This window comes from Podarcis pityusensis, assembly GCF_964106645.2.
Source record: "Podarcis pityusensis genome assembly, chromosome: 6".
Classification (NCBI taxonomy): domain Eukaryota; kingdom Metazoa; phylum Chordata; class Lepidosauria; order Squamata; family Lacertidae; genus Podarcis; species Podarcis pityusensis.
In genome coordinates this window covers 47,620,296-47,642,855 of record NC_138030.1, presented here as the reverse complement: position 1 = coordinate 47,642,855, position 22,560 = coordinate 47,620,296, and the positions used below count along the sequence as shown (strand labels likewise).

The following is a 22,560-nucleotide window of genomic DNA, read 5'->3' as shown; positions in this document are numbered from 1 at the left end:
TCATATCCTGGGGCAAAGTTCGCAACCAGGAGCATGTACTTCCAGGTTAGCGGAGCTCATTACCTGAAGTGTTCATAAGGAGGATGGTACATAACCAGAGGTTCCACTGTATGTTTAACATTCAAGAAAAAATACACTCAAATGAGAACAGGCCAATTATTTCTCAATTTAGCCTAGCAAGCAATCTCCCTAAGCATGTCTTCCTCCTCTTGACTCCAAAAGCACATGAAAATGCTGGCAGGTAGAAGGAATTGTAGATTCCCTTTGTCATTTTGAGAACTTAAAATAGGAGTCTTAGGCGAGGCCTGCTTTCTGTAATTTTAACCCCCAGAGGCCATTTTAATTGTTACTGTATTATCAGCCTCCACATGGTGGCAACAATTTGAGAAGCAGCCCTATAAGACACGGGCACAGCTTGGGAAACATTGCATGGTTCCACAGAAGGAACCACGGAACATGCAAGCATCATGAACTCTTTGAACAGAGCCTGCAAGTGTCCGTTTATAGCACAAGGAAGAGGCTTATGGCACCTTAAGGACTTAACGAAGAGCTTTCTTGGACTACAACCCATCTCACCATCAGTCCACTAGATGGAATGAAGTCGGGGGTGGGGGGAGCATGCCAGAATTAATTGTTCCAAGTTGTTTTCGCACCGCGAATTCCATTAGAATTTATTGGGAAGGCCTTTTCAGGAAAGCCAGCAGCCTTGTGCGAGGGACGGGGATGGAGAGCGGGAGTCGTTGTCGCAGCAAAGGAAGACGCCCGAGGCAGGAACAAAGGAGCGGCTCAGGCGGAGCTGCTGCGGTGGAGCCGGATCAGAATCGCTCCGATACACATTGGCCAGGAGGAGGGGGAAGGGAACCCCCCCCCCCGCAGCCTCCAGCCTCGTCTATCTGATCAGTTCATCACCTCCGGCTTAAAACGCCGCCCGCTCGCTTCACCTGCTTCACTGCACAGCGCCCGAGGGCTTCGCAGGGAGAAGGGTTCTTCTCATCTCAGGCCTGGGGAGGCGGCAGCATCCCGGCCCGATCAAATAAGATCAACGTGTAAATGAGGAAAGAAGTGCCGTAGCGCAGGGGCTCCACACGCGCGCCACTCAACCCATGCACACGCCTCACGCAGCGCACGTACCCCCTAGCATCCCCACACATACCTTCCGCGCCCCACCACAGCCACACACCACTCGCTCTGCCCCTGGCTACTCTCTGAAGAAGCGCCTCGCGCCCCGCCTCCGGCTTTTATACCCCAGCCCCGTTGCATGATGGGAACCGCGCAGATCGCGTTCTCGCGGTCCCTGCTGAGTGCCCCGCCTCTTCCGAGGCACCCTCAACTATCAAGAGAGGGGCGGGGTTTGTGGATTCGCAGATCCTGTTCGCTCATAGCCTCCCCAACCCCGGAGACTCCGGGATACAAGTGGGCAAGTTCCCTGAAGGAAATCGGGGTGACATTCAGAATTCTGGCGTAATCTGTGGCTGGGCAGCGGCTTGTGTTCCCTCCCAGCCCCCAAAACAGCAGTAAAACTTGGAAGCGCTCGTGCTGCTTAAAGAATGTTCCCCCCCCCCGCCCTTCGCCAGCTGCTGTCACCACCGAGGGCAAAATAACTGACCTTTATGGGAATAAAGTTATGGTAGACAAGCTAGCCAGCCGCAGATTCGCTGCCCTGCATTTTTACTGGAGACTCGAGGGCAAACTTTAGAAATCTTTTTCGTCGTCCGTTGCCATGCTACCGAGGGGAAAGCCATGGTCTGGGTTATCCTTGTATCCAAAACCAGCTTGTGATTTGTCTCCCATACAACGCACTGTTGTTGTTTAGTCGTGTCCGACTCTTCGTGACCCCATGGACCAGAGCACGCCAGGCACCCCTGTCTTCCACTGCCTCCCGCAGTTTGGTCAAACTCATGTTTGTCGCTTCACGAACACTGTCCAACCATCTCGTCCTCTGTCGTCCCCTTCTCCTTGTGCCCTCCATCTTTCCCAACATCAGGGTCTTTTCCAGGGAGTCTTCTCTTCTCATGAGGTGGCCAAAGTATTGGAGCCTCAGCTTCACGATCTGTCCTTCCAGTGAGCACTCAGGGCTAATTTCCTTAACAATGGATGCGTTTGATCTTCTTGCAGTCCATGGGACTCTCAAGAGTCTCCTCCAGCACCATAATTCAAAAGCATCAATTCTTCGGCGATCAGCCTTCTTGATGGTCCAGCTCTCACTTCCATACATCACTACTGGGAAAACATACATTACCATACATTACTACTGGGATCCCTTCATGGATCACTGCCTTGCTGTGGCGAAGGGGCTTGAATAACTCAGAGAAGCTATGAGCTATGCCGTGCAGGGCCATCCAAGATGGACAGGTCATAGTGGAGAGTTTTGACCAAACGTGATCCACCTGGAGCAGGAACCGGCAAGCCACTCCAGTATCCCTGCCAAGAAAACTCCATGGACAAAGGCAACAACGCACTGTTAGCCAAGAACAAATCTTGGCTTTGGGCCATGGTTTGTCTGGCGCAAGAAAGCCCTGTTTTATTTCCAAGCACACACACACACTCTTGTTCACTTAGCCATTGTTTGCCTTAGCTGCAAGAACTGGGCTTGCTTTCACCGTTACAAGAGATACAAACATAATCAGAACAAAAGTCCCATTATGTTATATAAAATTGGTTTCCTAGTAAATTCTAAAAATAAATGTACTTGGGCTTGCGGCTGAAGTCTCTGTAATAACAGTAAAATATATTAGAAGCTACAGCTGTTTTCATAGCCATTCCTACAGAATACCACTTTCCAATTATCCACAATGGCAAATGGAAAAAGACCCACTGCATAAAGAGCTGAGGGGCTGTAAGTGGACACTTAAATGGTATGCAGTGCAATACTTCATTTGCTGTAACTAGAGTTACAATTCTAACAATACTCACTCTACTAAATTTAGCAGCCCTGGTTTAGTATTATGAGATATTCCAAATCCTCCTGAAATCTGCCTCCAGGGACACTAAAACCCTCCAGACCAAATTTTGAGGTCACACAAAGGGCTGCCACAGGGGTAAAGAAAGGCAGAGACCATTCTGATCGTGCATGGACATCTTTGGATAAAACTCATAGAATTTTGCAATGCAGTGCTAGCTTTTCAATGGAAGGGCAGATGGAATAACACCAAAATAAAGAACATAAACAGACGGCCTCCAATGGTGAACCGGGGATGGTTTATTTGCCCAATATATTTCTAGCTTGTTGACTTTCTCAGAGGCAGCTTTTACTCTTGTAAAAGCAAACAAACCAGAAGATCAAAAAGACGTGCTACCACCATCACAAATGCACATTTAAGGTCTCTTCTCAATATTCTTGCATTATTTTAGTTAAAAAAAATTGAGTTTAAAAACAATTTTAAGGTAAAGGTAAAGGTCCAGTCGTGACGGACTCTGCGGCGCTCATCTCACTTTATTGACCGAGGGAGCAGACGTTTGTCCTCAGACAGCTTCCGGGTCATGTGGCCAGCATGACTAAGCAGCTTCTGGGGAACCAGAGCAGCGCACGGAAACGCCGTTTCCCTTCCGCCGGAGCGGTACCTATTTATCTACTTGCACTTTGACGTGCTTTCAAACTGCTAGGTTGGCAGGAGCAGGGACCGAGCTACGGGAGCTCACTCCGTCGCGGGGATTCAAACCGCCGACCTTCTGATCAGCAAGTCCTAGGCTCTGTGGTTTCACCCACAGCGCCACCCACGTACCTAATTTAAAAGTAGTACACATTAATTGCCTAACACCATTTACATACTCACCTTCTCCTGCTAACGATTAGTTCCAGCTTAGGACCTGCCCTTTCAATGTATGCTTGTGTGTGAAGTTGACATTCCACTCCATGCAAGAAATCAGGAGTACAAAGTCAAGCAATAAAAGCTTTTCAAGAGTAATAGAATGGCTCACACAATGATCTTGGTCCACTCTCCCAGCCTGAACTACATTGCAGGGTTGATGTGGAGAACATCCTTGTCATACTGAGCTCACAGAGGAAGGCTAGAATAAAGATTTGATAAAAGAGATACATACTGATCATACTGATTTTACAAATCACACTATGCAACATGAATGATATGATAGCTTAAGCCATAATACAACTGTTAGTCTTTAAGGTGTTAAAGACTATTTAACTAGATGGAATTCAATATGTTGAGCTATAAAAACCAATTATTATTTTTTTAAAAGTACAGACATATTTAGGGATGCTCTCACTGCTGTATCAATTCATGCTCTCTTGAAGCGAACATGTCTTGAATTTCTTGAAGGTTTTTTTCATGAGTAAAGATTCCAATAAGCTTTCCTGATATACTGGTTGAAAACTGAACAGAAAATACAGATGCAGCTGAACAGGCTAGAGCACTGTGAAGAAAACAGAAAAACACCATCTATTCCCATTTTTATATAATTTTGTATTTACTTTTTCACTAAACACATGCCTACAGTATAATTGTGCACATAACCTTTTCATACAGTGGCAAAGGCTGCCAATTTCCTCTTACCAAGAGATTTGGGGAAGCTTTAACCCTCCAGATGTTGCTGAACTACAACTCTAATTATCCCTGGTCATTGCCCATGTTTGCTGGGTTTGATGGGAGTTGCAGTTCAGCCAGGTGTGCCAACACCTAGGGGTGGAGGGGGTCTTCACCCCCCTCAATATTTGCTGGCAGGGCCCCCTTGATGTTGGGAAGTTTGAGGAAGCAGACTGCAACACTGTCCAATGGCTAGCTCCTCCTGAGTACAAGAGAGGAAGCCATGCTGCTCTGGGCTCCCCACTCAGCCTCCTCCCAACAATGTGACATCACAGATCTACATTGTGCATGTGGCATCACACACACATGACACATCAGACACAAGATGGCACCTCCAAGTTCAGCAACATTTGGAGGGCCAAATGATTCCAACACCTGCCTTACAGATTCTGCACCTCTTTAAGCAGGCTTACTGGATAGGTGGCTCTTCAATTTATATTTCCCTTTCTTGCATTTTTATGCAACGAAAATTAGAATCAAAGCAGTATGCTAGGAAAACTACTTTTCCTGTAACTTTAACTGCTTGGAAACTCACACAATATTGACAACTCAACAGCACTTTCTGTTAGCAGATCAAAATGATTTGGTACATAGCATGGCTTTGTTCATAAAGTATCACACTTTGTTACTAGGGATAAATTTTGAAAGAGTACCAAAACTTTACATTTTCTTAAGAGCACCAAACAGATCTATTTCAGTTATGCTTTCTTCATTATAAAAACACTTGCAAAACCACAACCCATGGCATCATGACTCCTTTGGCATGGTTTCTCTCAAGTTGGACACACGAAATATATTGGGAAACATAAATTCTAATGTAATATTAAACTACATTTTTTTACATGTCATAAATTATTATATAGCACCATTAGTATAAAAATACTGTTTTCTAAAAGCCTGACAAGCTGAATGCTGTGTTCAATTCCTACACTTCATGTCCTCTCAAAAGGAAAGAATAGAAGTAAAGGAAGACAGGATATTTCAGATTTGTCCCTGGCACATTTATGGAACACTCCCACCAACAGCAGTCTTTGCTTCTTAGTTAGATTTTTGGTTGGTGTTGTGATTTACACATCCCCAGAACATGTACGTATTAACTAAACTTGTTATTATGGATTCTCAATCTCTTGTAAAGTTACTTACATTCCTTGGAAAAAACAGAACTAGAAAGCAAATGATCATCTTTACAAGGACTTAAGGCCCAAATCTTTCCTCCAGTCACTAGATAAATATAGGTATTTGGCTTACATAGCAGAAATTAGAATATTGATTAGCAGGCAAAGAAAAAACTTGCCTTATTTGCAGCACTGCATCCTAAACTGCAGCAGAAATGTTTGGATAATAGTACTGTTTTATCAATTGGTAGATACAATTGATACACGGGTGGCACTGTGGTCTAAACCACTGAGCCTCTTGGGCTTGCTGATCAGAAGGTCAGCGGTTCGAATCCCCGCAACGGGGTGAGCTCCCGTTGCTCGGTCCCAGCTCCTGCCAACCTAGCAGTTTGAAAGCACGCCGTAAGTGCAAGTAGATAAATAGGTACTGCTCCGGCGGGAAGGTAAACGGTGTTTCCGTGCGCTGCTCTGGTTTCGATGTTCCGTTGTGCAGAAGCAGCTTAGTCATGCTGGCCACATGACCTGGAAAAACTGTCTGCGGACAAACGCCAGCTCCTTCAGCCTGTAAAGCGAGATGAGCGCCGCAACTGGACTTAACTGTCAGGGATCCTTTACCTTTTTTAGATACAATTTTATTTGTTCTGTATTGCATTGAGTCTGTGCTTTTATACTTATTTTGAAGTTGAAAACATCTTAATTTTAGTATCAGAAAACCACTCTCAAATCAAATACCACTCTAAACAGGAATTGAACATTATGTGAGCACTAAACTTGGTTTTTGCTTTCTCAGTTCCCTGGAACATGCAGCTGGTAGAATTCATTCATATTCCTTCAGTTCCCACCCATGAAAATAAGAAATAAAATGTCAAGAGGCTATTAGATACAAAGTATGGGGAAGAAAAATAAGGCAGGTTTATTCACACACATACTTCTGAAATACCCAAAGGCCCAGTTAGGGCTCCAGTGTACTTCTTGCCAATTTATAAAAATGCGGTAAGAGACAGTTCCTGTCTGTGATGACATACAAACTTGCCTTTTCACTTTTATGCAAACTATGGATTTTTAAAAAATGCCCCAGTCCTGAAGTTACTTGTGAATTTCTGTCCATCAAGAGTTTTCAACATTGAAAACTTAAAATAAAACATGCACTTTTACTGCTTCTACTGTAGCTGCTTTTACTCTAGATGATGACTTCCTATAAGGTAAGGACAAGGTTAAAAGGGAGTACAATTCAAATAAGGACAGTGAAGAAGAAAAAGAACATAAAAGGGAATCATTAAAAAAAGAAAGCAAACATAAATCTTTCACCTTTAAAGTCTATACACTTTCCAAAATATACAAGTTACGATCTTTAAATGTAATTTAAACATTTTAACATCTATTAACTTATGTAACAGCATATGTCCCCATTGCTTTCTCCTACACAGCAACATCCAAAAACTGGGTATGTTTGAATTGTTGTCAATTATTAATTGTGTGCTACAGAACTTGCAGCATTTCAGCCATTCTTGGCTGTTTGCAAGAGGTGGTAAGGCTGTTAATTATGCCAAGGTGGTGCAAATATATCACCAAACAGCATTTTATTTCCTTTGTGATTCAGATTGTTTTTTTTCCTTCAAGGGTAAAAAGTGCATAAACACTTCTTTGAACTGTGCAAAGATTTTACTCTATTACTAGCTATTTTACCATATCCAGTTACTAATTTTTATGATAGCTTTATCCTCCAATCTTAAAAGTGCATTAATAAAAGAAAAAAAGCCAATGAAAGCAAAATCCACACCTGTACTTTGCTGTTCATTATTACATTTTTGGGATTTAGAGCAATTCCCTTTAAAACACCAGGAATGCAAATCCTTCCCCCCTCTATACTGTGCCAGATTCTGGAAACATAATTATTCACTTCCATTTGCCACAAACATTTGATGGTTTTCCTTGTGCAAATTGTAGTATTGATTTTAAGAATCTGCACATAAAACAATCTTTGTTGATCATTTTCAAGCTTGCTAGAAGCACAGACGATGGTTGCTGTTATAAAAGCCACTCCCTTGGTCTCAAAAAAGGCTTGGTCATAGAAGAATTTCCCCTTGACATCTGTGCAGGGTTCTGTGTCAGTTCCTCTAAGAGATATTTTGTCCTCTGAAGCAAAAGAGATATGCCTTCTTTAGCATCTTCATTCAAACAACACTGTCCATCTGAAGTGCTGAGATTCATTTTATAAAGAGGACATAAAAAGCCATTACAATGCAGGATATTGCCACTGCTGCATGGAGTCTAGTACCAATCACTGCCGCTGGAAAACAAGAGAGACATTTACAAGTTGTAACAGTATAGAGCACACATTACTTCTTAGAATTTTTGTGAGAATTCAGTATAAGCACTAGATCGTATTTATTACCACATAAACTAATGGAAGGGCATCAAACTCAACTATGCTGGAAATCCAAATTCCTTACCAAGTAATTGCCTAGTGACCATATTAGAAATGGTTAATAGGGGTGGGGAGAGATGCAAATTCTGTCTGAATTGAACAGTAAGAAGTTCTACCTCAGTGAGTACTTGTTGCTTACCACTTACTAAGTTCTGTTCTACTGAAGTTAGTATTTTTTTTTACAGCAGCTTTAACAATTTTGTTTGCTCTTAAGCAATTAAAAGAATGAAGCTGAGAACCAAGATTTATTATGCACTTGTCCTGTTGTAACCTAGAGATCCTAGGAACAAGTGGTTCCCCACGCTCCTCAAAAAAACAGCTATCAAAACTCACCATAGAACCAATCAACAAACCCCCACTCTCTGAAGCGACCGATCGCATAAACAAGCCTGTTGTGATGCATCCCAAGTCACAATGCAGACGCTTCCTAAGCTTAACTCCATTCTACCAACTGTCAGGAACATTTCCTTGAAGGTTTGTTTGTTTGTTTAACGTTTTATGTCATGAACATTTTATGGCATGAAATAGGCAAAGAACTTCTTCCTCTCCTGGCAGTTTGTGAAGGCTGCCCAGACTTGTTCCCACCCATTTCGCCTTCCCTCCCGGTTGATCCCTGGCGTTGAGAGCGAGAGGCTTACCTTTGTAGAATACCCCCCAGACGCCCCTCTTCTCCGAGAGCAGCCAGACTTTCAGCCGAGGCACCTTCCGGAAGTAGGCGCAGGTGCACACGAAGAGCAACCCGAACACCAGCAGCCCGTCCAGCGAATACACTGCAAGGGAAGAGAGAGAGAGAGGCCGTCTTGAGTCAGGGCCTCCCGGCTCTTAAGGGTGGCGGGCAGCGGGGGGGGGGGTCTAGCGAAGAAGCCCCCAGGCCAGCCTCTGGTCCTCGCCCCGAGGGCGCTGCCCGCTCTGGAAGGTGGGGGTGGCAGTTAGTCAGGGAGGAGGAACAAGGCGCGGGGTCACTTTGCGGGGCAGCCCCCGCTGAGGCAAACCCCCACCCCACCCGTCTCACCGTTAGCCATGACGGAAACCCGCAAGGCCCAGACCAGGTCTCGTCACCGCATCGCCCAGAATGAACGAACGGCCAGCGCGGCACCGGAACTTCCAGTGCCGCCAATAGAGCTCCGGCGATGGAGCGCTCTCTATGGTTCGCCTCTTCCTAGAAAGGTGGGTGCGCGTGTCGCGGCATCAAGGCAGCACTAGCAGAAGGACGGCTGGTCGATTTGTTTCGAGAGCGCCCTGGCTTGTCAGCGGCGGGTCTCGCGACCGGATTTCCTGCTATCTTTTGTTTTCGTGCTGTCTTTTGTTTGAAAAAAAAGTGCAGAAATCCGGGACTGTGTTGTTGAAGTGCTGTTTGGCAGCCACACACACACAAAAAAGGGGACGGGAGTATTTTAAACTCGATCTTCTTGTGGGATGCGAACATGTGAATGGGACGGGCTCACCTTTCTTCTAGCTATTTTTTCTTAATCGCCATGCAGATGATTCTGTAGTAGCAGAAAAATAAACTGCTCAATATTGTTATAATTTTCTCATAGCTAATGCGGGGAGCGACGCTTACAACAACCCTGCCATGTAGTCCAGTGTTACTTACCTCCATATTATAGACAGGGGAGTAGGAGTTACAGTGCATTATAATCGTTCCTCAGACAGGGACTTATACTGTACTTCCAAGAGCTGTCACTTAATCGAGCACTACTGATGAAATAATCTAACAGACTGCAATGCTGCTCAATATTCACATATAATTAAAGCAAAAACAAAAAATATATAAACCACTTACAATACAATACAAATCTTTATTATGGTCATAAGGGACCTCTGACTGTTAGGTCCAGTCACGGACGACTCTGGGGTTGCAGCACCCATCTCGCTTTATTGGCCGAGGGAGCCGGTGTACAGCTTCTGGGTCATGTGGCCAGCATGACTAAGCTGCTTCTGGCGAACCAGAGCAGCACACGTAAACGTTGTTTACCTTCCCGCTGGAGCGGTGCCTATTTATCTACTTGCACTTTGACATGCTTTTGAACTGCTAGGTCGGCAGGAGCAAGGACCGAGCAACAGGAGCTCACCCTATCGCGGGGATTCAAACCACCGACCTGATCAGCAAGCCCTAGGCTCTGTGGTTTAGACCACAGTGCCACCCGCATCATAGACGTCATAGACCAGCATAAAGGGTGGGATACTTAAAAAATATAAAACTACTTAATTAAAAAAATTAAGCAGTGTGTAAGAATAATAAAAAGTAATTACTAATAAAAAACAAAATCAGGACACACAAACAGTAATGTCTGGGTAGGCTTGCTGGAATACAAACATTTTCAGCAGGTGTCTAAAGCAATAAAGTGTGTCAGCTTAAATATCAATAGGGAGTTCCAAAGATTCAGAGCAATCTCAACCATCCAGTCAGCCCCATTCCCCAAATCCACTGCTTGCTTGTATGAAGATACAGTGCATTCTTACCATTCTAAAAGAGGTCAATAGGGATCCACATCATTCCAAGATTGACTGGTTTTTTTAATGATGTTTTTAACTAGGCAAGGCTGCTTTCTTATCTTCATGGGGTAGCGTAAAGGGCTCAGAACATGTGAAACCTTTTCCTCATAGAAGTTCTATGGATAGGGCAAATACTAGTGGGAGAAAGAAGAGAAGGGGTAATGGACACAATAGAAATTATGCTTTCACTAGAGGGATGGGTACCGGTAATTGTGCATCTCCAATTTAAGCCATCTGGCCAAAACAGAAGGCTCATCTGGTAGGGAAATGGTAAGCAGACACCTCCCCCCGCCCCCGCCATACAACACTAAAAATAGTGCTGTAGCAGTAGCATTCTAATCTCTAGTCACACTGCTATGCTACCACATGCACAAAACTACTAATGGAGTGTCCAGTCTTATCAATAAGAACTCAGAAGGAAGTCCCCTTGTGAATAAGGTTACAGCCTTACTGTGACTTTTGAGTGGGTGTGTATAGGAATGTGCTATAAAATAAAATATGTGGGTTATACAAGCTGCTTCCCCATCCTCTCTTTATTGAGAATTTTATTTGTTGAAAAGAAACTGGAGGCAGTTCCAGAATTCCAAAGATTCTGGATTCATTTAGGAATGGCAATTTTTCATACACTGGTACAGAATCACAAAATGCAGTGTAACAGAATGTAATCTTCATAAATGGCATGAACAAAAAATTCCTGCACTGGGGTCACGTCCGTAGTGAGTTAATTGGTAGCCACTGTATGGGGGCAGCAGGTGGGCATTGGCAGCAGCACTGGTGAAGCTTCTAGAGATGCTATGGGCATGTCTGCCATGTTCCCACCAATTTGGTATTTTCTACCCGTGTGTGCGCCCCTTTCTCAGCTGAGCTATAGCAGTAATAGCAAATCATCAGACCCAGCAATGTAATAGGTGTTTAGGATTGCTCTGTTAAGATGTTAGTCCAAACAATTTTATCTGATTTGTAATAATTAAAGGGTGCATAATTCAATAATCCATTTTCTGCTGAACCTTGTTGATACCCTAGGAAATGTTTCAGCGTTCCAGACTTGGAAAATGACATCCTCTGCTTAATCAGCCAAAGGTTCTTAAAGGAACGTGTCACATGACACCTGTCCCCCCCCCCCTTTTTTTTTTACATCCAACAACACACCCAGGGATTAGTCTAAGGGCTTTAATAGGTTTTGTGAAGAGCCTGCTAAAAGAAGCAGGGCCCATCCACAATCACATTACCGTCTCCACTGCCAAGAAAATCAACAGGAGGACTTAGTTCACAGGTGTTTTTCTAGAAGAAAGTGAAGCCAAGTGCTAAACTGTTCTGGCACAGTAAGTACTTCAGAGACAACGTTCCACAGCTTTAAAGGAAAGGAGAGTGAGGAGGGAAAAGCTTCCTCCAGTCAGTGCCATGGGGGCCTCACAATCAAAACGGGTGAGTAGCTTTCTTGTTGATGGTCTGATAAAGGGGATGAAGCCTGTGTCTGTCATATCCCTGACATCATGACGAGATCTTTTTGATCAGTCGGCCACATTCTGTTGCGTACACAGTCTTTGAACTAAGTCTATATGACAACAGAAGCATGGCAATACGGCAATCTATAAAGCAATCTCTCGAGAGGCAGAGGTGTTTCTGATGGCTGACAACTGTGGAATATTCATCTGCTGGGGGCTCTTGGAAGCTTAACCCTGAGCTTTTCTTAGAAATACTATATGACCTTTTTATTTGGGCTTAATCGTTTCATCTTGACTGCTTCTAAACTGATGAGTGGATGGGCTTTGTGTAGTATGAATGATTAAGTAAGTATAATGGTTTAAATCTGAAATGAACAACATACTGTATATTAGACCTCAGGGCTGGCCCAAGTCATTTTGCTTCCTGAAGTGAAGGACAAGATGCCATCCCTTCTATTCCAGGAACAGCAGCCACCCAGCCTGGCCACTGAATCTTTCTTGACCACTGGGGATGGAACAGGCACCATATGGGGTACAGGGCAGGCTGTACTCCCTATAGCTGCACCATTTCACTATTAGAGCTTCATTAGGGGCTAAGTACTCCCCCCACTGGTGTCCTACAGTGTGAGAGCAAATACATTTTATTTTTTTAATGTGAGCACCAACAAGGCTGCTTCTGCCTTAGAAGCAATTTCTCTTTATATTTCCTCTCCTCCTCTGTCTCCTGTTTCTCCCTCTCATGAGTGCCTCATCCCATAGTCGCCTTTGACTGGACTTAACCGTCCAGGGGTCCTTTACCTTTACCCTCCTCTAGCACTGACCCACACATTTCTCTTACATTTAATGAAAAGCCAAGATAGGGAATAAACGTATTGTTCAATTGTTATGCTACTCACAGAAAGACTAAACCCTCCATTACATCTGGACTATGTAGAGGATGTGGCATCTCACACACTAGAAAACGGTGCTGTCATATTTCTCAGAAATGCAAAAGATGGGAACTGTTGTTCACCCACAGTGCAGATGGACATAGTGTCATACACATGCTCTGTGTTAATCCTCTGGTAACCTCTCTTCAACACAGGGCTGTTATGGTGCAAAAAGTAATTGTGTCAGACCTGTCCTGTTACATACAGGTGAAGGAAACAGTTCTTGCCCCCGCAAAACAACCTCCTGCAGGGATAAACTCCTAGATTATACTTAATCCTGCTTCTATGTCTAGTCATCATTTTCACTCTTACGTTGATCCACTGAACCTATCCCCTTTCCTCTCCACAGCCACCTAACCAAAATCCTAATTGAAAAGGATGAGGTAGATCTGCCAGAAAGGCTACTTTTAGAGATGGTTTGTTCACACTTCAGCTGAAGCAAGATGAAACTTTGTATTTCTTAGGGCTTGCTCAAACTGTCGCTTAATGCGGGTAGTAAGTTTTCTGTACCTCCATGAATTCTCCACCATCCATAGGACTATCTCCGTATCACTTCCTTCCCACAAGTTCCCCTCCCTCAACCTGGATTTGCTCATAGGAATGCTCTGAAAAGGAGAGGGTATGAAAAAATCCAGATCAAGGGAGGGGAAAGTGTGGGAAGGATAACATCATATGGACAATGGAGAATTAATGAGGGCACATTATCCACATAAAGCTACAGTATGGATGAGCTTTTAATTGGCGCAGAGCAAAGCAACACTGATCAACATTTCAATAAAAGGGGAGAGATTGGGTCTAAAGGCAGAAGGAATACTGATGAAGCTGCATTTATGTTCCTGAACTTCATAGGCATGGAGATGATGGTTTTGAGGACAACTTTAAAGCAGCTGAGCTAGTTTTCCAGGGAAAGAGCCACATCAGGTGAAGGGGAGCAGCACATGCTATTCTTTAAGCATAACTGCTAAAACTTGGCATCTAAGAAATCCCTAACAGGAATGTTTGTCTTTCCCCTGAATGATGCATTCAATCTGCTGCTGCTGCTGCAGTACGTTCCTCTAGCAAATGTGTTGTTTGTCTTTGGAGATTTAAACCTGTAAGGATCAGGCAGGGCCAACCCTACGATTAGATGGAGGGAAGCAGCTGTCTCAGGTAGTGAATGCAACTGCCCCACCCCCAATTGCTCCTGAACCCCCCCAGCCATTTCTCCCATCCTCCTGAACTGACACTCTGGCAGTGGCCAGCAGTCTCACCTAGTTATCTCCCAGTGCAGAGCCTTGACCTAGCAAACAGGAAGAGAGGCAGCCAGCCCAGGCTACACACCCCAGTAGGCACTATGTATGTGAATGCATTTCTTGGCACACATGACGGATGCTGAGGCATCCTTTGTCTGAGCAGGCAGCAAATGGGTACCAGGCAGGGCAGTGACTGAACAGGCAGCAGCAAGGTTTTGGAGGACAGAGCATGCTCTGAGCTAGCCTGTTGCCCTCAGTTTCAATGGTGGACACTGCCTCACCACAAGTGTTGAAGTAAGATTTGACTGCCTGTCTGGTCAGCTTGTCTGTGGTGGAATATGTGGTGGGGAGATTGTATGTGTTATCATATCCTTTGCCTCAGGCAGCAAAATGTATTGGACGGGCCCTGGATATGTGTTAGGGATGTTCTGCTTTGCCCGCAGCTCCATATGATTAGGATGTAGAAGAAATAGAGGTTGGTTTTGTCTGACCTGCTGAAAGTCTATGTGCAGGTACATTAACAGAAGTACTCATTTGCTCCTCTGTAAGACCATGCAGGGGAAAAGTAATGAGGATGCCTGGGCAGAAGCTCAGAACGCTCTTGTATAATGCCCCCCCCCCCATGTGTTGTTAGTATCTTCTCAGTGTCCATTAAATGCCTGGGAAAAGGCAGGGTAGGCCTGCTGGCATCTATGCCATTATAATAGTATTGCATTGTTTACTTTGGATGAGGCGGCCACAAACCTGAGCCTGACAGATGACAGGCTAATCAGCAGTGGCTTAAAAGGGAAATCTCATCGGAGATGGAAAACCTAATCTTTCAAAGCTGCACAGAGAGACCGAGGGATCCAGAATAGCTTCATCAGGTTGAGATGATCCTGTGTGAATGATCAGAGCAAAATAGAAGAGTTGGGCAAATTAATGTCATACAGAAAGTAACATGGGGTTAGGAAAATGCACAGGCATCAGACGTAAAGCAGCCTATTAGCACTGTGGATGACGGAAAAGCTTGATTTGCAAAGGAAGGAAGGTCTATGAGCGGCAGCTGGGTATTCCAGAGCCAGAAGCGAACTGTAGTATCTGGACTCCTTTCCAATAGAAGGCAGGCAGGTGATTATGAGGGTTATTCTAATGATTTTGGGTTCAGCTAGAGGGTATATTATAGTGACTGGCCCAAATATGGTCTGCATTTTATTCTGTCTGGCTCCTTTCACGTGCTAATTTCACAGCACTTTAGTAAAACTGGCAAAGAGCTTTATTTTTCACAGAGACTTTGGTATAAAACCTTCATGCATTGGCCAGTGAAAGAGCTGGAGATCGAGCACCAGGCACTGGAGTGTTTCAGCCGTTTGCCTCCACTTGTATATTTGTAAACAAACTGCAATATTATAAAATGATCTCCTTTCAAAGGAAACCAAACCAGGGTGAGCACTATACCCCTGGGACGCAAGTGTGGTGAAAGCAGAAGTGCAAGCATTTGTTGATCCATTGCTTTTTGAAATGCTGCCTTTTCTGTTCCAGGGTGAATACAGAACTCAGAAGAGCAGTCTGAACCCAGGTAAGAGTATTTCACAGCAGGCTGGGGGTACCTTCTTCAATCCAAGGGCTGCATTCTCTTATGTGGGGAGTGCATGCCAGTGGTGGGTGTGGCCAAGGATAAAAGTGGGCAGTGAAGTGCATGTGGCGTTTACCTTTATGCATGGGTGGGGGCCAGCTGTCTGTCCTACAGTCCTAAGCAAAAAGCAGAGGGAGTAGTTATAAATATGGGGAGAAACTATGCAAGCATTACGACCTGGGGGGTGGGAAAATGGGGGTTGTGTTCCTCTTACTCACTGAATGTATTAATTGGCCATAGCAGCAAAAGTCTGTTGTATGATGCATAGAAGGATGGCGTCTATTCAGCCTGTGACTATTGGAACTTGCCCCAAGTACTCTTTTGGAGTCTAAAGGGTTTTTGCATATGATCAAAATAAGTGTGCCCCTTTATTTAGCTTCTTGTTAGCTCTGTGCTAGTGGGGGGGGGGGCGGCTGCCTTGTTAGAGGTAGGGAATGCTGGGTGATTCTCTTCCAGGTCCTTGCCAGTACTGCGTGTGTTCATTCCGTTCTGTTCAGCTTTTCCATCACCTTGTGAAACCTTTTTAAAACCCACATAAAATTTCCTCTTTTAAATGTCATTCACATGGTCATTTTTTAATGGAGTTATAAACAGTTTATCAAGGTTTTCATGGTTAAATAATGGTATAAATGTGCCCCGGAGTGTTGAAAAAAGAGGTAGCAACCATAGATTTCAGGTACTGAAATGTTCAGTGGTGGAATTTGTGGTTTCGCCACATGGGGGTGCATTTGTATAATAATAATCTGTGTGGAAGACTTAACATAACAGAAGTCTTGGTGGACCATCTGTGACTGACCTGATGTGTCATTTGCATTACAATGCCAACCCTGTCTTAAAGGATCTCAGAAATGGAAGAGCATTCAAGCCTGCACTTCAACTGCATGTGAATTGCCTTGTTCTCAACCAAGTCATTCAGTAAGCCCCAGGTATTGAGGAAGATCTACACCATGGGTAGGCAAACTAAGGCCCGCAGGCCCAATTGCCTTCTCAATCCGGCCTGCAGACGGTCCAGGAATCAGCATGTTTTTACATGAGTAGAATGTGCCCCTTTATTTAAAATGCATCTCTGGGTTATTTGTGGGGCCTGCCTGGTGTTTTTACATGAGTAGAATGTGTCCTTTTATTTAAAATGCATTTCTGGGTTATTTGTGGGGCATAGGAATTCATTCATTTTTTCCCCTTCAAAATAATAGCCTGGCCCACCACATGGTCTGAGGGACGGTGGACCAGCCCACGGCTGAAAAAGGTTGCTGACCCCTGATCTACACTATGATATGCCTACCCAAGCCATTTCATTAACATTTAGAGATCTTTCCACAGCTCACTACTGGAATAGTTAGGGGACAACATGCCTCAAGAAAACAGCAACGGGAAGACCAACCTAGCCCCACCCACGGACCAGAGAGGGAGCAGCTTCAGGGTGTTATGACGCTGGGGGTCAGACTCCCCCAACTTCAGTGGGTGAGGCCAGGGATTCATAGGGGAAGAGAGAATGACTCTCTGTGGGGAGAGTGCTGTTGACATTAGGTCCTACTTTACACAAGTCTGGAACCCTTAAAGAAGAGCAGGTTAAAAATACTTTCAACAAATTGATGCTGAACAGCTTTGTAGCCAATTTACAGTATGATAGCAGAGAGGAAAATTTGTAATGAATTTTCTGAAGGCTTCAAAACTGTTGTCATGCCATTATGTTCCAGAAGGAGACAGCAGAAGCTTTGAGCATGGCACCTACCAGGCATCTGAAAGCCACAGGAGCCTCATTGAGCCTAAGAAACTGCCAAACCCAGTGAGGGAGTCCAAGCACCATCGGGAGTTGCACCGGGAACTGATTTTCACTCAAAGGAGGTGAGAGTGTCTTTAATCCAGGAATTGCAGTAGTTTAGGCACTAAAGCTTTGAACAGAGAACATACCATGCATTGGCCCCTGAGGTGTACCACAAAATGGTGCCTCCCTGGCCAGGGAAGAAAAGTTGAGTGAAGATCTGCATTGGGAACAAGGCGGGGAATCAAATCAATCTTACATGACCGTTGGCGTGAGAATCCAAGGCTGCCAGAGGGCAGGGGCTGCTCTGAATCATACCAGGGTGGTGTAGAACCTAGGAGATTCCAGAGGGTTGCCATATGTCCTCTTTTTCCAGGATGTGTCCTCTTTTTCATGGGTAGAGTTGTCATAGTTATAAGTAAAGTTAAAGGTAAAGGTACCTCTGACCGTTAGGTCCAGTCGTGGATGACTCTGGGGTTGCACGCTCATCTTGCTCTATAGGCCGAGGGAGCCGGCGTTTGTCCGCAGACAGCATCCAGGTCATGTGGCCAGCATGACTAAGCCACTTCTGGCGAACCAGAGCAGCGCACGGAAACACCATTTACCTTCCCGCCAGAGCAGTACCTATTTATCTACTTGTACTTTGATGTGCTTTCGAACTTCTAGGTTGGCAGGAGCTGGGACCGAACAACGGGAGCTCACCCCGTCGTGGGGATTCGAACTGCCGACCTTCTGATTGGCAAGCCCTAGGCTCTGTGGTTTAGTAGCACAATCTCTGTTGGGTGTGGGTCCATGAGATATCTCTCAAAAGCACTTAAATCTAGCATCTAGTATGGCGACTCGGGGTATCCACTAAGCCAAATAAGAAAGGGATTTTTGCCCAATACACAGGAGAGAAACCACACTGGGACTCCCAATCGACTTGACTGGGCACTGGAGGAGGAGGGCTTGGAATATAACAGTCCAATTCTTACAGAGCCCATATTTAGTTCTTCATAGGTCTGATAAGTTAAGCATGTGCCCAAATATAATATTTTGTCAGGAGAACCCTGGGTTATCATGGAATCTGGTGAAAGTCAATGGGATGAAGGAGGGGGTGTAGAATAACAGGCATTGTGGAAGAGAAGAAAGGCTCATCAACTTCTGCTTTTGTGCTGTGTTGTCCTTTCTGTAGGGGGATCCTTCCAGAACACAAGCCCGAGCTTCAGAGAGTTCTAGAAGCCAGAAGAATCAAGCAGCTGAAGCAGCAGGAAGAAACCCAAAAGCCCTTGACAGATCTGGAAGAAGAGCTAAGAAAACGACAGCAGAAGCTTGACCAGGTCTTTACCATCCGTTCCCCAGTTAGTTTTTCTGGATGTATCACAACATCAAGTTTGTCTTATAACCTCCTTCATCCTACTGTGATCAGTCCATATTATTAATCCCTAACACACACCCAGCTCATCAAGGCTTATTTGTCTTCCTAGCAAAAACAGCATCTAATCACAAATAATCCATTTTACCCCCACAGAGATACAATTCCCAGCACCCTTAAACTACAGTTCCCAGGATTGTATAGAACCCTTCTCCCTTGTGGCAGCCTTCCCCTCAGGTGTGACCAGCATCTCCTCTCTCAGTTCCTTCTCCATCGTTCATCTTCAGAAGTAAAGATAGCCAGTTCTCCTTCCAGGCCCAAACACACACACAGTTTTGATATTACGCAGACCCTGTCCTCCAAGCACCTCTTCCCTTCTGGTAAGCAGATATTGCTGTGTTTTTACTGTTTCAAAAACATACCAAATCAGTTTTAATCAGAAGTGACAATGGGACACAAAGGTGGAGAGCAAGTATAGAACCCACTAAGGAAGAAAGGAAGTGTAAAACGTTTGAATATGCTGAACTGGCTGGTCTGACGAACGGGATAAGAAAAAATGAAGATAAGGAATCCAAGGAGGAATGGACAATGTTTACTGAATATGTTAAGAACCAATATAAGCAAAAACATAGCTTAGCAGATCTCGAGTAAATCCAGCAGAGTTGAAATAGAGTATTTAATAGATAACAAATTGGATGATTAAAAAGAGGCGGATTAAGCGGAGTAGTAGAAAAGCAAAGGAACCAGGAAAAGGGTGGAAGGGAAGTCATATGGGGTGTGTGTGTGTACACACACACACACACACACACACACACACACGTTGTAAGTGGGACAGGGGGAGGGGAGGGAGTTAAATATGCTGTTTTTGAAAATGCAAAAAATAAAATAAAAAAAAGAAGTGACAATGGGACAAAAGCTGTGTGTGTGTGTGTGTGTGTGTGTGTGTGTGTGTGTGTGTGTAAACCATGGGGAGCAATGCCTCCCTCAAGCATTTTCAGTCCTATCAAAATTGCTGCTAAATCCAGTGTCAATGAAGCTCAGGTGTGAGTGTACGACTTTCATTTAATCAAACAATAGGGGCGTTGGTTTTGCAATAGGCTGCAGCCTCGTGTTTGTGCAGAATTGTCTCTCTGGCTAGAACCAATGAAAAGATGTTGAACATTTTCCCTCCTTTACAGTATGAAAGGGAGCTGGTCTTGAAGGGCGAGCAAGATGGCCGGCCCGAGTTCATCCTTGTCAAAGAGAGCCTGAGGAAGATAAAGCTGTCTACAGAAACGGACATCAGGCAGACATGAGAGCCAGGTGACCGCAAGTGCAGTTTCTATCCGAATGGCTCCTTGATGGAAGATCACATGGAGGAATCCTAGGATGCACCACAGCCTCCCCTTGCTGGCCTGCAGAGCCCCTGCTCAGGTTAACCTCAGGCACTGGGCAGCAGGAGAAAGTCGGAAGCAAGGACTAGCCTCGTGGTGGCTTTGGGTGGAGGCTGGCTGTCATTCAGCCATGACAGTTAAGGAAACATGGAGATGAAAGGGCAGATTGGAATCTGCAGTGGAGGCGGTGACTTGGCATGGCTGCCTTTTTAGTTTTTTAGGGGGGGAGGGTTGTTTGTTGTTTGTTTTGCTATTCAGTAATGCATCATTACAAAGAAAATACTCTTCTTCTTTTATTTTTTGCATTCCAAGCCTTACTAGGCTCCCACCTGATCCAGGCCTCTCTTTTCTCTTTGTAAAAAAGTTGATAATACTCTTACCTGATAGCTCCAGTGTCAAATTTTCTATGCTTAGATTGAGATATAACCCACCATTAAAGCTAACTTTGGCATGGAGAAACATGAATGGTCTAGTGGGGAGATATATGTTTGCAGCTGTATTAGGATCATGGATCTATAATATACACCAGATAGTGTTTTCTGCTGTCCTCAATTTCCTACCTATAGAATTAAGGGAACGATTTCAAGTGTCTCACAGGTCACCATCCAGGAGAAAAGCATTAAGGATGGTGAGATACTCAAGTAGAGGCACAAATAACAGGCGGATGAACTTGGGATGGTTTGAGATGGTGGGAAAGGGTTGGGAAGCTTCCTTAACCTGGCAAAGAGTTAAAAATGCAAGCTTAGCCTGGCAAAGATTCAAAAACGCAGGTGTGGAGGCAGGACTGGTTGTTTATCTTATCTGGAAGTACTGGTAAGAACCACAACGAAATTGCTAGCAGGAGGTGAGTTACAGTTCATGATGCTATTTGACCTGTTCATCTGGAGACGCTGCCATCAGTTGGTTTCAGCAAACGTTACACTTATTGCTCTCATTATTATTCATCATTTATATAGATCTCTCTTCGAGACAGGCTGCCCATGCGCCCTTTCACACTCCTCTCTTTGAAGGCATCCTCTGTTGGGTGGGCTGGCCAGTCCAAGCCCAGTTTGAAGACAAAGCAGGGAGAGAAGGGAGGAGGGCGCTGAAGTTGCCCGTCAACAGCCCCCAGGCAGCAGACTGAACAGGCACACACAGGCCACCTGGCCACAGCCTTCCTCATTATGGTGGGGTGCATTGTATTTCTATTTAAATAATAGGAATTATTTATATATTTACATAGGAACTGCCTTATGCTGAGTCAGGCCATGAGTCCCTCTACCCAGTATTGTCTACATTTACTGGCATCAACTCTCCAAGATTTCCGACAGAGAATCTTTACCAGGCCTACCTGGAGAGATGTCAAGGATTGGACCTTGGACCTTCTGCATGCAAAGCAGATGCTCTACCACTAAGCTAAGGTCCTTCCCAAAAGGGAATGCAAATTAACACATGCAAATCGATCTTTGTCCTTTGGGGGTGTGTGACAAATTTCATCCACTTTGGCAATGTGTAAATGACCACCATACTTCTAGATGAGCTCAAAAAAACACACATCTGTCCAAGGATCCAATATCTGGGGTGGGGCAAAGGGTATGCTCATGTATAGGAGGCACAGTGAACACCTATATTACACTTAAATCATGTACAGTGAGGTCACACACACACACACACACATGGGTGGGGTGAAGAGAGATTTCCCAGCTTTAGTTGTGGAAATAACCAAAGGAAGTGCCTGTCCTGAAGCAGAGCAGATGTGTTAGCCAACCTTAGCCCCACAGAACCATAATGAGTGGTGGGCTTCAGTGGTTATCTGAATGGGCAGGAATGTGGGCCAAAGAGCCGATGTTGCCTTGTCCAGTGCTTCTTTCCTCATCTTAAGTACATTCTGCAGCTGGTATTGTTTGGTGATTTTATTGTTTTTTTAAAAAACCATGTAACAGTTTGGATATGTAGTATACATACATGAAGTATATGTAAATCCTCTTTTCTCAGTGCAGACTCAGCCTTAGGTTATTCCTTTTCTAGGGCATTAAAATACACTAACAAGCAGATTCATTGGGATTCACTTTTAATAGGGTACCTGCAGTTTATGCCGTGGCAGCTGAAACTGGAGTGCCCCTTCCTTGAAGCTGATAGCTTTTGTTTTGTTGACACTAAATTCAAACACCACAGAAAACCAATCTGGTGAACTTAAATGCTTTCGAGTTGTTGGCTCTCCAGTACCTTAAAAGGAAAACAAACCAGCCTCTCAGAAATGTTTGCATTCGTTAAATATGCTCTTTCAACCC

The 22,560-nt window shown here is 44.5% G+C and overlaps 2 protein-coding genes across 5 annotated transcripts; one reads left to right on the top strand and one right to left on the bottom strand.

The window, feature by feature from the left end:
* Positions 1–6,544: 6,544 nt before the first annotated feature.
* TMEM167B (transmembrane protein 167B) lies at positions 6,545–9,238 on the bottom strand. Its single transcript, XM_081010570.1, has 3 exons — positions 9,097–9,238; positions 8,723–8,854; positions 6,545–7,946 (listed from the first exon to the last, which is right to left on the bottom strand). Exons 1-3 carry the CDS (start codon positions 9,104–9,106, stop codon positions 7,864–7,866), a joined length of 225 nt encoding a protein of 74 aa, XP_080866696.1. The 5' UTR covers positions 9,107–9,238; the 3' UTR covers positions 6,545–7,863.
* LOC308479732 (protein FAM107B-like) lies at positions 7,954–22,557 on the top strand (the record flags this gene model as incomplete). 4 transcript variants are annotated; one of them, XM_081010561.1, is made up of 6 exons in its annotated part: positions 9,265–9,669; positions 11,847–12,005; positions 15,708–15,744; positions 17,499–17,646; positions 18,738–18,882; positions 20,096–22,557. In XM_081010561.1, the coding sequence occupies 5 exons, from the start codon at positions 11,982–11,984 to the stop codon at positions 20,210–20,212; spliced, it is 471 nt and encodes a 156-aa protein (XP_080866687.1). In that variant the 3' UTR covers positions 20,213–22,557. The 4 variants fall into 4 exon arrangements, with proteins under 4 accessions (XP_080866685.1, XP_080866684.1, XP_080866687.1 ...); XM_081010560.1 differs by lacking the exon at positions 9,265–9,669 and adding an exon at positions 10,204–10,595 and having other exon boundaries at positions 10,627–12,005; XM_081010559.1 differs by lacking the exons at positions 9,265–9,669; positions 11,847–12,005 and adding an exon at positions 7,954–8,558.
* Positions 22,558–22,560: the final 3 nt, after the last annotated feature.

Bases quoted from the DNA above. Each gene is read 5' to 3' on its own strand.
- TMEM167B (XM_081010570.1), bottom strand. The intron at 7,947-8,722 runs GTAAGCCTCTCG...CTTGTTTTCCAG, and splicing joins CTGGGGGGTATTCTACAAAG to CGGCAGTGATTGGTACTAGA.